At 42.7% G+C, this 16,921-nt stretch overlaps 1 protein-coding gene across 11 annotated transcripts in view; it reads left to right on the top strand.

Moving 5' to 3' along the window:
* The window catches only part of arvcfb (ARVCF delta catenin family member b), a 210,177-nt gene that overhangs the window by 123,659 nt on the left and 69,597 nt on the right, over window positions 1–16,921 (top strand). For 9 of the 11 annotated variants that reach the window (XM_068703421.1, XM_068703422.1, XM_068703424.1 and 6 more), the window contains 3 exons: window positions 6,312–6,470; window positions 7,115–7,135; window positions 12,890–13,530. In XM_068703421.1, coding sequence (XP_068559522.1) covers window positions 6,312–6,470; window positions 7,115–7,135; window positions 12,890–13,530 — 821 coding nt within the window. The remainder of the gene's footprint in view (window positions 1–6,311; window positions 6,471–7,114; window positions 7,136–12,889; window positions 13,531–16,921) is intronic. The other 2 variants (XM_068703426.1, XM_068703425.1) reach the window with 1 other exon arrangement.

Below are 16,921 nucleotides of genomic sequence, written 5' to 3'. Positions count from 1 at the left end.
TGTTTGGATCACACGGCTGCAGTTCACAGTTGTTGTTTTTTTACGGGTCACGCTAGTGAACTGCGTTCTCGAATGCTCCCTCTTTCTCTCTCATTCTCTTTTGAAATGCATCATGTGATTCTTCACCGGGCAGTGCTGCCGAGAGGGCAAGTGGTAGTAACAGAAGGGGCTGATGGGAAATTGGACGACCCAAGGTTAGCCAGGCGATCTTTGCTGGAGGATTAATTGTGTAAGAGCCGTGTAATGATTGCTGGCATGTCTCTGGAGTGAAATCCTGTTAGTCACTGCACAGGGGTCAGGCTAAGACTGAGCATGTCATGTATGTGTGTGTGCATCAGGAAGGAAGGTGACTCTGATCATGCCGGTATGCATTACCAGGTGGCGATCTGACAAGTTCTGTTGTCTCAACCTGAAAGTAACCGCAGGCTCCCTCCCACTGTGTTCAGTCTGAGACACATCTAAATTCTCCTCACCGAGGTTGTGTAGGGCTGAGAGGGAAAGTTGTCCTCATGTATTCCTGCATTCACTGACAACGGGAACATGGGGTGCTGTTCTTAGAAACTCCACAATGAAACAACTAACTCAACACAGCAGGGAATAAGGAGTGACGACGATACCTGCCCACGAGGAACTTAGACTGAGGTGGATGCTGGGGCTGGAAAATGCTATATAGTAGTAGTCAGGTCAACTGACACGCATGGCAGGAGGTGGTAGCTTAATTTCACTGTTTGGTTTGGACTACTTTTTTTAGTGCTAAAAAGGAGCCCTTATGGTAAACTGGACGAGAGAGGGGTTGGTCATGGTCCCCTGCCAGAATCTAATGGAGGTTTTGTGGTTGTACTGTATGATATGCGTCTTAACCACTAGGACCCTACTACTGTATTCCTCCACGTTGCTGTCTTTAGCACCAATACTATCACTATAACATCAATAAAATGTCTGTGCCAAGTTTACTGTACACCTTGGACACCTACTGCAGGAATGACTCATTCTCTTAACTCCAACTGAAGTTTTCTTGCTGTGATTCTGTCCCGGGGGAATGAAAGCCCCTTATCTGCAAACACTCTCTCCCTTTCCAACATTTTACTTTATCTCCCCATCCACTGACAACACTGAGCAGCTTATTGAACACAGATGATTAATGGGTGTGGATTGATGGCAGATAGCAGGCCGCTGCTAATTGACACCCCTGTATCACTTCATCTCCTGCCTTTGTATTCCTCCTCCTCCTCCTTCTTTTCTTCCCACAGCACAGCAATCCATTACGCTTCAGATTAGTTGCTCTTAAGACGCCGCATGTCCCTGCATGATCTATTGTAATGAAATATACTCCACAGGAGAAAACTCAAGGGCTCTTTTCAAGGGTATTGTTTTTTGGAGGTATTGATCGTGTTGTATGTGGTTGAGTTATGGAAGAGCACGAGTCTCACCTCATTCTTGGCCGGACGTACTCAATGCTTTCATGTACTTTGATGTAATGTAGCAAAAGTAGCTATAGAATTTTATTTTCTTAGTACAGTACAAGTGCACTCCAAGCCTCATACCTTCAGGGTTTAGCCAGTGTCAGACCAGGAAGATGAGGTTTCATCATCCACCAATCAAGTTCTCCTTCTTATACTGCTAGTCAAAGCCAAATACACCAGATTGAAAAAAGTGCAGGTTGTACAAAGCCTCAGGCCTTCTTAAGAGCCAAATCCCTGTCTGTTTGAGACCTCAATCTCTCCTCTACTGCTGACTGAACAGAAGTGATCCAAATGGCAAAGCTCTTGCAAGCTCTTTTCTCCTCATCAGAAGTGGGGTCCAGCTCTTGGCAGAGCGTTTTAGGCTAGGCAAGGAGACAATCCTGTTGCTTTGTTATTTACTTGGGCTCAGGAACCTTAAAATGTGTTTATTTTGTCTGGTTAAACCCGACCCTTAATAGATAAGATTGCCTGGGTGTATAAAAGCTTGTGTTTTGTATTCTTTCCCAGGTGCTCTTAATATGTTTGTATCCTCTTTATCCAGGTTTGACTCTTGCTGACTTTCACATTTTCATGGCAGGCTGTTCAAAATAGCAATAGTTCTTCCAGATGAACAGATGAGGTGAGATGCTTTGCTCCATGGACGCTCGGTTTCTCTTTAGCTGAGAGGCTTCTCCCTTGTTTTCCTGATCCAGCTGATTGGGAATTTTAGCCTGCAAACATCGGATCATAAGCTCACCTGAACCACTTTTCCACTGGCTTATACAAACCATTTCCACAAGATTCGAATGTGCTGGAACTTCGTCCCCCTCCCTTACCACATTCTCTCTCGTACCCTTCTTCTACTTTATCATTCATCTCTCTGAGGTCAGCCATTAACTCACTGTGCTCCTCTCCTCCCGCTTTCAACTTAAGGGTATGCTTTACGGAATCTACTCGACTCAGAAACAGCCTGTTATTCCCCCAGGACCATGCAGAAAGGCATGCTAGCCCACAGCCAGACGGCTTTTAATAATTTATTTAGGGGCTGTAATGTTGAGTTCAACTCCACTCTCTCACTTAGTGCACGCAGAGACGAGAGGAAAGTGAACGAGAGACGCTGAATTAAGCTTCGATCAAGAAGCCAGTTTGTCAGCAGGCCTCCAAGGACCTCTCTGTCCACTATGTGTTTTAAACTAGTGTAAGATGGCGCTCCTTTTTTTTTTTTTTTTTCCCATGATGCTGTTTTGACAACGTCCCCTCTGCTTTCAACCAATCAAAGAAATTAATCATCATAGGAATGCAGTTAAATTGTCCAGATTTCATTAGCCAAAGAGGTGGAACATTCACAGTGATTGTGCTCAATTTGTAAGGAAGAGTAAACATACATACACAGCAAAGATACATCATTTAATATTCAAGTTGGCACACATGCACATGGCTTTAATTATCTTAATTGAATGCCTTAGACTATTGTCTTTCTTTAACAATATTACGTTGTTTGTTCATGGAGTGTTCACAAAGAGACGTGACGCTAAGAAGAAATGCTTTTATGTATTTCAAAGGAAGTATGCGCTTAGCATTCTTCAAAGTAAAAAGTAGAAAAATAGTTCAACTTTAAAGGCTGCTAGATTACCTGTCAAATTGCAACAGGCAGCCAATGAGTATCAAGGGACTCGGCAAGACCTTGGATTTTCAGTGAGCCTTGGGTTTCTGTGTCTGACCAAAGCTGTATTTTGGTTGGTAAAGGTGCTAAATTCAAAATGCTGTGCTTTTATACCAGTGATAACGTAGCGCCCAGCTACCAGTTTCCCCTGGGTTAATGCTGTTAGCTACTATTAGTCAGTACTGTTTCCGTTGTCTGTGCTTTTCATGGTGTTAGCGCCGTTAGCCGCTAGCCACAGGCTCAGCCGTCACCATGTTGAGTCGTGTGGAGACAATGCTTCAATCTCTGAATATGGAATTTTGTGCCTTTTAAATTGATTGTACATTTTTAAACATTGTACATTTTTAAATTACTGTAGTACTGTACACACTCAGACTTCAGTTTTCTTACCTTTTTGTTTTCATCACGAGGTGCCAAGTCATGAAGGTAATTCACATTTATGATTGAACAGAACAAGGGTGTTGATTAGAGGCAACTAATCAGTGCTCACCTATTCTGAATACCATTAGAAGGCCCTCCCCAGCCTAGCTGAGCTGTTTAGCCTGAGGTCAGTTGTAAAGAATGTATTTTCCTCAGCTCAGCAATGCTTGTGTGTAAATAAATGTGTCTCCTTCTATGCAACAGAAAGCCTTCCCAGTCATTAACCCTGATAATGGGACTTCAGAACCTTTCTCCGAGGGTAATGACCTAACTCAGCTTGGTTCATGGTGCAAATTGACTCTAAGTTACTGGATAGAGTGGCGCAGGTAAATAGAGAAAGTTTTCAGTGTCTTGGTGTTGCTGAAAGAGGCTATGCATACACCCAAATCAAGGGACCAGTTTCTTTCCAGCAGCCAGCCAGAGCACAGACCAATCAGCCTCCTGTGAGGTGCGAATGATAGCTACGTTCGTACGACTGTTGATCTAAATAACAATTGTGGCTCCTAAAGAGGTTAGCAAAGATGCTACAATAGCTTCCATTATATTAGAAATGGAGAGTAAAGACCGGCACTGAAAGCTTTTCTTGATGGAAAAGATGTAGCTCTTCTCGTGACTGGCTTTGGGAAGAGTTTGATTGACGGATGGTTCATCCAATCACATGTCAAGTATTTTTGAAAGTGCCTGCTTTTTTCCAAACAGTTTCCAATGGTGTGTTCTCATTTGGCAGATCACGTTAGGAGGCTGAAGGGTTGTGGGATTAGTCGAAAAGATCCTCAACAGAAAAAGTGCAAACTTCTGTCTGATCAGCAGAAAGGACTGAAGATCAATGGGGACTTTGTGAGGCTTTGAAGCCTGAGAGGAGCTGGCCAATCAGTGGAGAACTGTTTACTTGTAAGATTCTTCCAAGAGGTGAAGAAAACAAGCAGTCTCCCACCATAAGGCGTCGCTTGTAGTGTTTCAACCAAACACAGTGGCGAACAACACTCAAACTTTTCCTCTTGCTCTCTCCTTGGCCTTCTGTTTCTCCCTCCAGCTTTGTGTAATTGGTCGACAAAAATAGTCTGCTTGGTTCAGTTGTTTTTACTGTTTTTCTACGTGAGGTGAATTTGCAAATGGTTTAAGATATTAGGGGGGGACGCTGAGGGAGATTTTTTTGTGATTCATAGCTTTGATCTTTTATCTTTGGATTAAGATTAATGGTTGTCAAAGGTTTAATTAAAAAAAAGTATTTTGGACATACATTGGTGGGTGTTTTTTTTACTTTATGAATAAAATTACTTTTCCCCCACGTAGCTAAAGGAACAGTGCAAATAATACAAATGGCTTGTCAGACAGAACAAAATCTTTGAGGTCAGTTAAATCTATCTAGTACACAACCACCTGCTTCATATTTTTCCCCTTTAAAAGAAAAACTCCAGTTTCTACTACACTGTCCTCCTACTCTTTCCCTCTCCTCCCTCTTCATTACGTTTGATTTCCTCTCTCTCTCTTGGTTTTGTGCTGTTTGGTTATCAATGATTGCCTCAAATGCTTTCCTTCCCCTCTCCATTACGAGAGCTGTAATGGTGTCACACTCATGCACAGCAATGGGTCGTGCCAGGGCGTTGCACCTCCGACCACTGACTTTATATCATCTTCCATCAGCAGGATGTGCAGCAGGAAGACTATATTTCTCACACATTCACACAGGGTCAGGCGGGGTATGAGGGACTCGCTTTCATCCTTAGCCCATGGACACTTCTTCTCTAAATCCATGGCCTCCCAATGAAATATGAATCAAAAGCAGTGCTCCAGGCTTTTGCTTGCCTTGAAAGAAGCTTTAACTCAATTTAAAGTCTCAAGAGGTGAGGAGTTGCTACCCTGCATTGCAGTGTTTGGATATAATATCAGGGCTAAATAAATTATGGATTGTCAGGACAAGAAACAAACTAGAACATTATTGTTGTTTTTTATATAGGCATTGTCAAGAGTGTGTGCTTACGGATGTATTATTTAGAGTGCTGGTTTAAGCTGTTCTGTGGAAACTAGTCTTGTTACTACGTAGGTTACTTAAGGGTGTGGAGAGGGTAGTGGATGTGCTTGTACTATATACTTTTAGTTGTCTAACCTTATTCCTAGTGTAAGTAATACTGTATTTGCTATGTGCAGATATTGATCTAATAAATAATTCTGTTAACATTGGCAGCAAAGTTTCAAAAAGGTTGTTATTGAACCGCATGGGCATCTTGGTGCCATTTCCCAGTAGTGTACATACAAATCTGCATGACCTGTCCATAAATAAGCTGGTATTTAATTAGGTAGATTGAATTTATTAGACAAAGTAAATCAGTAAATAATTTATAGTGATTATGTATTATCTAAATATTTCCAAATTTGAAATCACTAGTTTTTAATTCTGCACACGTCATGTTTGCTTATTTTTGTATCATAAACACTTTTCATTCATCGCTGCGTCTCAGTATATTTTTGTGCTGTTATATTCTACACATTATTATTTATGTACTGTGTTTCACACTTTGCATCTCCCTAGTTGCTTGAGTGTTGCATTGCAAATTGTGGGTGGCATTATATTTAATACCCTTCATTTGCAATGTTCTTATTTATGCTCTATTTCTCTCTGCTGGATTCTAATATCATTTGTTACTGCAGTGGCCCAATTACAGTTCCATCTTGCCGTATGTCTAATGGAAGATTACCTGGATGTTGTGCTGTTTTTCTTGCCGTCTAACAACTAAATATGAAAGTCTGTTAACTCTTGATGACTTGTCCCCCCGCCGTTTGTGCAGGAGCAGAGCCCCAGCAACGCCACATCCCTGGCTATGATGCAGGAGCCACAGGAGGTGGTGGAGGAGACGGTCACCATAGAGGAGGACCCTGGCACCCCCACCTCCCATGTCTCGGTGGTCACCTCTGATGACGGCACCACACGGCGGACAGAAACCAAGGTAAGACACCAAGGTGCACTCAGCCGAGTTGCAGTGTATATACAGTATGTAGAGGGTGGCACTGATCCTGTAATTGAATGATGAATAAACAGTAAAAAGAGTTCTATGAACATGTGTTGTTTTTTAGGGTGATAATTGACCGAGTATTTTCCTATTGTAAATCTTGTTAGATGCTGTGAAAAAAGTTCAACTTTGCAATGATACTAAGCAAAAAGGTAGACTTATCTGATTCTTCTACGATCTGCTGTACAGAGCTGATAGTCAGCCTGGTACCTACTATCACACCTGAGCAGCACACCTCAGAGCAGTTGCATTGTTTTGGCAAAGAGATCCCATTGTGCTCATAGCTGCAAACCCCCCCAAAGTCCTTTTGATCCATTTCAATATTGCTTCAAATTATGGTTATGGATTACCGCTTCCAAACAGCACAGCACTGTAGCTCCTCTCCCAGACTTCCACCCTGAAGAACTCTAAATCCCATAATCCTACAGCCCAAAGTGGTTTCATCTCCCTCTCACGGCTTCCATTATTTGATTATTGTGTTATTATGAGCCAACTCCCCTGGTGTTCTCCTAGTTGTGTGCTTCTTAAAAGCTCTTTTGTTGATTCGTCCTCTACTGTGTTCTGTTATTTCTTTCTGTAAGGATATCTCATCTAACGTGAAGGTGAGTGGACTTTTATACCAGTATGGCTTTTCCCACCACGCCACCATTTATATGTGTGCCCATACAGGCTACAGCAGCAGTATGCAACACAGTCTGCTTCATCACAAGCCAAATAATTCTCCAGTCTATACTCTACAATACTTCTCAGTTCACTGCTTGTTGCTTCCACCTGCTGGGATGAGACCCATTCTCTCTCTCTCTGTTTTCTTATTTCTTTTGCATGATCTTCTGTCTCTCTCTCTTTCCTTATTTCTCTCTTTTAAATTCTGTCTGACAACATCCCTCATTGACATTATAGATGGTACAAAATGCCAGTGCTCAGCACCAATAACACATTATACAACCTCATACGTAGTGATGTTGATATGAGATGGAGTGAGAGACAATCCAGGAAAAAACATTGTTTTTCATGCACTGGTCAAAGTTTTGGATTGTTGACTTTTTTTTTCTTCTTTCAGTCTAGTGGAAAGAAAACATCCCAAATATACATTTTGGTGTTTATTTTACTACTTTGTTTTTTTGCATCTGTAGATTTCTTATACATCCAAAACTGTTAACATTAGATAAAATCACATTTGCATATTTAACATAACATTTTAGAAAATATTGGAAGTTTTGTGCCGATCATGGTCATCTATTCGTTAAAGATGTTGACCTGCAAAATGTAATCTCTGAGCCAGAAATACTGTATCTTCAGTTGCACTCACATTCACCAAACTTTACAGTTCAGATTTTTTTTTGACTGTTCATAGTATTTTCTGATTTCTCGAGTGATATAAATGGATATCCAAAATTCTGTCTGTAAAAAGTCTGTAAAAACATTTGACTCCAAATTTTTTTGCATATTTAAACTTGTAATACACAAATTAATTGCCTTAATGTAAGTAATCAACTGGGAATGTTCATGACGATATTTGATGGTCCAAACCCTATTTACATGTAGGTGTTTTCCTTTAATTGGTATCTATAATCTTGCAACTATCCTGAGGAAACACTATGAATCCCTGTCAGGGGTTAGAATTTGAAAGACTTTTTACTTGTTTTTTCCCCCCAGATGTAGCCTTGTGATAGTTTTTATTTTTGAATGATATGAATTACCATTTTCTTGTACACTGGCTCCCCAAAGTAATTTGCTACCACTTTCAAGACCCCAGTACTGAAAAATACATTTCAAGTGGCATCAGTAATCTGCAATTGCTCAAACTAGAATGTCCTCCTCTTGGTGTCAGGTTGGGTTTTTGAAGAATTTCAAGTGTGTGCATGTTCATTGTGTTTTGGGAGACAGTGTGCATTTCACTTCCATGTTTAAATTCATCACTCTCTGTGCATGGAGAAGAATTCCCACCAGAATCCACGCCAGATTTCCATTTGAAAAAAAACAAAACTCTAGTGGGGTTCAGAATCTCTTCCTTTTTACTTCCACACTTTGAGACATACCTTCAAAATGAAGCTTATATTGCAACATTTTGCTTGGGATTTGGTTGTAAACATAGGCAGAGTCAACTGCTGCTGCTGCTGCTGTAGGCTTCCAGTAGAGTGGAGAGCGCCGTGTTGAGCTCCTACTCTGGGGACTGCGAAACTGTAATTAAAAAGCCTGGTCTAATCCCTCATCAGGGAGAGCCCATTCCCCTCCAGCCTGTTTGCTGCGAGGGGATTGGCCACACACACTCACTCACACCCACATGATTTTATGCATTCATACGTAGACCTCCTTAGCAATAACACACACAAGCATGTGCAGTAAAACATCACACTAATCAAGGGCTTTCGCTGCTGAGGAAGTGAAGAGGAAGGACGCTCCTTTAAAGAGGCCGCCACCCTGCCGGGAGGAAGGGATCAGTTGCTCCCTGGAAGTCACTTTGAGGAGAAAAGCAGATTAATGTTCAGAGTGAACTTCTGGAAGCCAACGTCTCAGTGGCGGCAAATGGATCCAAACCCAGCCGAAAGTTTACCCAAAGAAACCTCTCCCCTCGTCTTCCTAACTTTCCTTCTGTATTGTCGTCCTGTCTGTATTTCCTCTCTCTAGCTTACTTTCATGTGTTGTTTTTCACCCTCTCTCCTTTTCTATCCCTCCCGTCATCTCCTAGCAACTCACAGTTTTATTTATGTGCTTATCTGTTCTTTTGAACCAAAGTCTTGCCATACCATCTAATGCTAACACATTCCTTTCCCTTGATGGTTATCCCCCATCTCAAGATGAAGATGAAACACGGAAGCTTCTCCCATCTTCCTGATTTAAAGTTTTTCTGGTGGTAAACCTGTCTCTAGCTGTTTAAATGTCAGCAATATTGCTAGTTAGAATACTTAGAAAGATACAAAAAAGTTGGCACTAAGATGGAGCTACTGCATTTGAAGTATTTGTCAGAGAAAAGAGGCTCAGTTAATGTCGGGTTTAATATGTTTTTAATATACAATTGGCGAACAACCACAAACGGCCTTTCAATAGCAGATTAACCACTGGTTCTATTTGCATTTTCAATCAAAGTGAATTGACAAGTCCCTGAATGAGTCTGAGCTCAATAACATCCACGTCCGTCCTCCATTCCCAGCATGCCATGCTTTACTGCTGTCTTCCTGCTGGCACACCAGTCACGTAAGAGGTAGAGCCCAGTTGGGCCAATGAAATCATCTTTACTCCTTTCCTCTAGATATGAGCTAATGAGACTTGAGACAGACCACACAAACAAATAAAATCACTTTCACTACGCTGCACACACTGGGGAGTCAGCTGTGAGTAGGTAGGAGTTAGTTCATCAGTTACAGCTGTTGTGAAAAAATGAGGTGCCACTGTTAAATAGAACAGAATATAGAACAGACATGTTTTCTACTCAGAGTGTATTACTTTCTTTTATTTCTGACAAACACACTCTCCTCCCTCAGATTGCATTCAGCTGCTGTACATGTACCTTAAAAGTCTGTGGCACTGTGTCATTTTTGAGCCATGTGCAATACAGAGCTAAAACAACCGGTAATGAAATCTAATGTGGTTTACTGATGGCTCTACCCACCCATCCCACCAGCTGTAAATGACCAAAGTGGTCACAACAATCACCCGCTGCACCTACCACCCAGTGATGGTGACTTACAACTTGTTAGTGGAGTCCAGGCCTGCCAGCCGGACCCCCACTTCGTCGCAGATAGAAGCAGTAAAGGATGCTGAACCCTGTGTGATGTTTGCTGTTTTCTCCCCTCCCCGCGTGTCTCCGTTCCTTTAACATCATGTTTTGAAAAGGCCCACATTTAGATGCTTCTATTTCTACTTCGGCCATCCTCGCAAATGCTCTTTTAGATGAGCTGAAAATGAATGACGGACGTCACTTAAATATCTGAGTTCCCACCTCATCCTCTCCCAGAACCCCCCCGGCCACCTTGTCAATTAAAACTCTTAATAAAGTGAATGCTGCAGAGGTTGTGAAACCTCTTACAGAGCTGTAAAGTGGACAGTTTGACGCTGGCTGCCTTTCCCTCCATTTAACAGTTTGGTAAACAGTTAAGTCCTTTGTCTAACTGCGTGTGGTTGTTTCAAACACTTTTCAGTACGGCATTGCCTTTCCATGCATGCACACGTACAAATCTGTAATATTTCTACATGTGCACATGCTCACAAATACTCGCACTCTCTCCACCATTTTAGCAAGTCTCTTTTAGCCCTGTTTACCCCACTTCAGCATATTTCAGACGCCCCTTTTGAAATGCAGGTCCCTCGCCTCCCCTCACTTCCCCTTAACGCCTTGTGAACTTGAGCGTACATCAAAGAGCGTTAGAAAACTGTGTGGTGGCTCCCTTTGCAGCACTTGCAAATCGCCTAAAAAGCTGTGTTGGTACAAGGCTGCTGGGCATGTCAAGGCTGGGAAGCAGCAGCATTCACCGTGCTCTCCTCTCAGCTCTGACAGAATAGGACAGAATAAAGTATGTTGATACATAAGTTGTTATAAAATTACCAGATCTGTAGAAAAGCATTCTGACATTATACTCTTTTTTTATGTGAAGCTATGTCTCTTGGGAAAGGGAAGTTTGGGGTCCCCTGCTGGAGCTGTTGCCCCCGCGACCCGATCCCGGATAAGCGGTTGAAGATGAGATGAGATGTCTCTCAGGAAAATCAATAAAGCTTACCAAAAAAAAATCATAATGTTATTTAATACATTTTCTATATTACTCCTACGTAATCACTTCATGCATGGAGTGACATTCAGCCTCTGTAGTCCCCTTGTGGCACAGAGTTAGCATTAGGACCCATGCTATAGACACCAGAACAGCCAGTTTGTGTTCTTAACGCTGTGAATCAAGAGGATGAAAGCGAGCTTGTTATTCCAAGGTCATACATGTGCTGCAGCTGATGTGAATCAAGCAAATGAGCTCTTTATTTGTAACTAGCGCAAAGCCAAGGCAGAATGGCATCAGAAACAAACGTAAATTACTCAGTAATTACTCTGAACATGGAAATGAACCTTGGCGTTCCTGAAATAGGCTTTGTTATGTAGCGCACAATTGGGGTGTCGGCCACTGAAGATTTCTACTTGTTTGAAGCAAGTTAATGAGGACGCCGTGTTGAACAACAGATTTGCTGTTTGGGCTTTTGCACCTCTGTAGCGAGGGTTAATGCTTCATTGTGGTTCCTTGATATTGTTACATGCCTTTGCGCGCTCCTGATTAAAATCTAAATCATAGCATTGATGGGAAAATAAAGAAAGCATATTACAATTAAGAGGGCTGGTGTCGAAAATTAAACCCATCAGATTTCTTTTCTTCATTTCCCCGGGAAAATCTGAACGGCAGTCTTACGCACGTCAAGTGGGAACGAACTGCAACACCTTGTCAGGCACGAATTGCATCAGACCTGCACCCCTGCGGATGACGATTAATTTTCATCAACCTCATTAATTTTGAAGATGAATTTATAGCCGTGGACAAAATAGCCAATTATCGTCCACAGCAGAATTCACTGGGCAGCAAATTGGTTTCTGTATGGGCGGAGAGCCCAGGGAGTGGAGTAGCTGTCTGTAATTCTCCAGTCAGACAGCCTCAGAGACAGCAGAGGAAGTCGAGTTATTTAGCTATAGGATGAAGTGAGCAATAGATGCATGCAGGTCTGGTTGTCACAGAGTGTGATGCTACTCTGTTCCCTTGGGGACACAAAGGATTCAAGGTCCAGTAGAGCTGTAGCACTTCCAGATGTCTCTGTTACAGCACAATCCAGGAGACTCGGTGTACTAAGGCAGCCACTGTGTATATACGATATTTTGGATTTAGATCGGATTTAGATTTCATGTTTTATGCCTACTGATTTTTTTTTTTCATTTCATAATTCAAGGCAACACAAATTGATGACACGGGCCTAACAGTTTCAATTTTCAATTTGATGAACAGAAAATTAGTCCCAATCAACTTCAGCATTAAAAAAAATCTGCTTCACAAACCCATTATTTTATGAAACATTTTAATGCACCACAATGAAAAATGTAGTCACACCAACTCCAAAGTTTGATTGAATTAAACCAAATTGAGTTTTCCTCTGCATTAGGTTTGAAATGCATGTTTTAATGTGGACAAAAATAATCAAAATTTGCATTTATTTTCCATTTATCAAGTTTATTTGTCTGCCTCTTTCTAACAGTGTCCTAATTGAACAGCTGGAGAAGCCAGTCTTTGTTTAGTGGAGAGCATGGTTTGCTGCATACCTGCAGCCTGAATTTAATATCACTCTGTCACGCTGATGCCACACTGTCTGACGGGTGTATCTGTTCCCATCTACAGGTGACTAAGATGGTGAAGACGGTGACCACGCGGACGGTGCGTCAGGTGCCCCTGGGGCCCGACGGCTTGCCCCTGCCTGAAGGCTCGTCCCCACTGGGCAGCTACACCGACTCCATCGACCGGCGCTACATGAAGAATGGAGGTGACCGCTTCATCACCCCTCAAGCAACCTCCACCCTGACGCGCTCCTACAACAACTCCTACAACGATTCATATGGAGAGACACCCGAGAGCCAGTACGTCCGCCACTACGGCCTGCACGATGGCTACGCCGATTTGACTGACAACTATGGTAGTCTGTCACGGGGCGTTAACTTCCGGCCGCCGCGCTACCCCTACCTGCCCAACAGCTACCGGCCGGAGAACAGCTACACGCTGCCTATTCGCAAGGATGACTACGGCCATGTGGCCCAGCCCCAGGTGCCCATGGGTAGCAGCACTGTGGATCTGAACCGCTCGCAGCCAGAGCGCTTCCAGGCCGAGCCATATGGCCTGGAGGATGATCGCCGCAGCTTGGGCCCTGAAGAGGAGGAGCCTTACGAGCTGGAGCCTGACTATTCCACCGCCAACCGCCGCACCCTGCAGGGGGCCAATCGGGGTCGCACCCACCGGGAACCCCTTCGTGATATGCCCCGAGTCAGGTGAGGATAAACAAAAACAAAATTGAGAGAGCAAAGGTTTGCTTTTAAACAGGAAACAGATATTACACAGATGAATCTGCATAAAAGTTATTTGTATACACCAGTATAAACTTATACTTAAAAACCTGACAGATTGTGTTGAAGGATTCAGCCTACTGGCAGGAGATAATGGTTTTGTGAAGATGTGCAAGTTCCTACAGTGTGCATGTTATTCTTTTTAAGTTGGACAGTGAGTTCTTATGCACAAGCGCAGGCTTTGCCTTGATATGAGAGGAGATCATCTTGTTAAGATTAGAGAGAATAAAGAATGCTTGTCTTGCTCTCGCCATGAAATAGACTACGCTACACTGAGCGCAAGTAAACAGATGTCTCTTCTCCTTGAGCAACTTGCTTGAGAAAGGAAGCGAGGAAAAAACAGTCTTTGATTGCCATTTTCCTATAAAAGGATAGTGAACAAGTGTTTGTGTCAGGGGTAAAGAGGCAAATGATTTGAGGCGTGAGGAGGGAAGGAACAGAGGATAGAAGGGATGGAGGGAGAGTGGGAGAGGATGGGAGGCTTTTGTCAGTCATCTCTCAAAGCCTTTTTTGTGCAACCTTTGTTGAGATGAGTATAACCCCTGGCTCCAGCTGACAGAAAAGAAAAGCATGTTTGCCTCCAACAATAATTGTCTCTTAATAGTTTCCAATCATTTCATTGCTGCCCAAAGGGAGGCCTGGAAAAAATGTCCACCCTCAAGTAAATTGAAGCAGAGATTTGAAGTTGAGCTGGTGATCAGTGCATTTGAAAGCAGAAGGATGTTTTTAAAGGTGCAAAATCCGAGATTGGGAGCATCTCCATTGCCTCTCAGTGACACAACATGTTGACGGTGAGCCAGCAGCTCATAGCACAAAGTGCTGACAGAGCTAACAGTGTTTACCTGAGGGGGAACCGGAGGGTGGGTACTACACTTCTGCAGCAACGCTGTCGGTCGGGACGCCGTTATGAGCTGTAACTGCTGTACAGCTTACCAGTGGGGCACGCTCACATTTACTCACATGCAATAAAAGCATGCATGGCCGGCCCGGCTATGTCAACAAAATAAGGAGAAGCTTGAATAACAACAGACAGAATGTTAAATATAGCTCCTTTAATTTATCGGAGCGTTTCTGTCCATCTCAGGGCAAAAGGTGTGGGCCTGAAGCCAAATGTAAAGGAATAGAACAGAGGGAGTCTAGAGGCAGGAACAAGCAAGACAGGAAATAGTGTGTGTGTGTGTGTGTGTGTGTGTGTGTGTGTGTGTGTGTGTGTGTGTGTGTGTGTGTGTGCTTTTTGTCATGTGAAAGGTGACAGTCTATCCTGGCCTTCCGGCTTCATGACAGCGTGCAAGTTTAGCTTTTCAACCCTTCTTAATTCAGGTTATGTACAGAGTCAAGCGTTCACAGTAAACTGGGTTTAAAGGCCCCTGGATTGAGGTGCATGTGGAGAAATGCAGATGCCTAATCTGATTCTGTCTCTACACATTTTTGACTTGGCTCTGACACTTACACACAAACAGTATATTCCTCTCTCTCTGTCTCTCTCTCACACACTCACACACACTCTCTCTCTCTCTCTCTCTCTCTTTCTCTCTCTCTCTCACACTCACACACACACACTCTCTCTCTCACATACTCACACACTCACACACACTCTTTATCTCTCTCTCTCTCTCTCTCTCTCTCTCTCTCTCTCTCTCTCACACTCACACACACACACTCTCTCTCACATACTCACACTCACACACACTCTCTCTCTCTCTCTCTCTCTCTCTCTCTCTCTCTCTCTCTCTCTCTCTCTCTCTCTCTCTCTCTCTCTCTCTCTCTCTCTCTCTCTCTCTCTCTCTCTCTCTCTCTCTCTCTCTCTCTCACACACACACACACACACTATAAAAAAACACATTTTCTGAAAATGAGTCACTCCCCCATCCGCCTAGTGAGAGGCGCTTGCTGTGACAGGCAATTTGTAGCCTGCCTTACATGTGTCACAACACAGCCCTAACAGCCATATACACCCCTTCCGACACACACACACACACACACACACACACACACACACACACACACACACACAGACACAGACATGCACACACTGACAGCCGCTATCATGAATGCATAAACACAAACACATATGTTTGAAGCCACTCTTGACTAGCTGTTCATCTGCCTTTCTAATTACAGCAGGAAATAAATCCCAAATATTTCCTTCAATCTCCTCTCCTCCTGCACTCAAATCAGTTGGCATGAAAACATCAGCAGAATGTAAGCATTTTTTCCACTGACAATCAGCCCTCCCAGAGTGCCCGGGCTCTCCTGTGCACTCACACTGCAATTACTATACTTCCAAGAAGGGAGCGGCAACTCCAAAGTGCTGTAATGAATCTGGGAATTAAAGCGGTTTAATTACAGCTTATCATTGCATTGCAAGCCCTCAATTATGCTTCAACAAAGAATGTAGACGTTTAGTGCTAAAACGGCTTCCTGCATCGGCAGCAAACACTCATTTTGTCACCGCCACCAAGTCCATCGTGTCTCAGGAATGATGATGTGTCATTTTGTGATGGACTTCTTTGGATGTGTGAGCATGCCTCATCCTTGGATTTTAGTGTCAACATAGCTAATGTACGCTAATGTCTAGCTCTAATGCAGAGGCTTCCATACAGGTCACCAGGGGTCACTGCATGGTTTCATCAGTAGGAAAATGATGTGAGTCATACTCAAGACTCTCCACCAAACACCAAGTGAGAATATCTTTTAGTCACAATTTCTGAATATATGTTCTGATGTCTTTGTCATAAATCTAAATGCAGATTATAGTCCATTTCAATGTCACTTAGATCGTTTCTTCTTGCTGGACCTGTTAGCAGTTTCGACATGCTGCAGAGCATGATAGGATATTATAATGCAGCACCCTTATTTATTATGTATCTCAGGTTTTTCCTTTATCGCTGTCTGTAATAGGGTAGTGCAAATGATTGGAACACATAGTGTTACTACATCAGAGGTAAAAGGTGGCAGTGTTTCAACGTCCTCATGAGTATCTCTTTACCACTGTGTTACCAGACAAACACTATTTCTTTAATCTGTTGACTGTGATGCAATGAGAAACGCTCGATAACGATGGCAGGATTTGATTAAAAAACATTTGACAAGGCACTCAAAGTAGATATTTGTCCTTCTTTTCTATTTAGAAGAAGTATCTATTAAACTGCAATGGAATACATGTTTATATGATATAGACTGCTGATTTAATAACCTGCATGTCTTGGATTGGTCTTTTACAGAACTTTTTCATTGGTCAGCATTCATTTTCCTTGGTATAAAACCACTCAAAAAGGTGTGACATCAAAAAGGTTATTATTTACCTTAATAGTAT

Source organism: Cebidichthys violaceus, unplaced genomic scaffold (genome assembly GCF_023349555.1).
Source record: "Cebidichthys violaceus isolate CVI_PGR_0920_01 unplaced genomic scaffold, fCebVio1.0.p SCAF_9, whole genome shotgun sequence".
NCBI classification, from domain to species: Eukaryota; Metazoa; Chordata; class Actinopteri; order Perciformes; family Stichaeidae; genus Cebidichthys; species Cebidichthys violaceus.
This window is presented reverse-complemented; position numbering and strand designations above follow the sequence as displayed.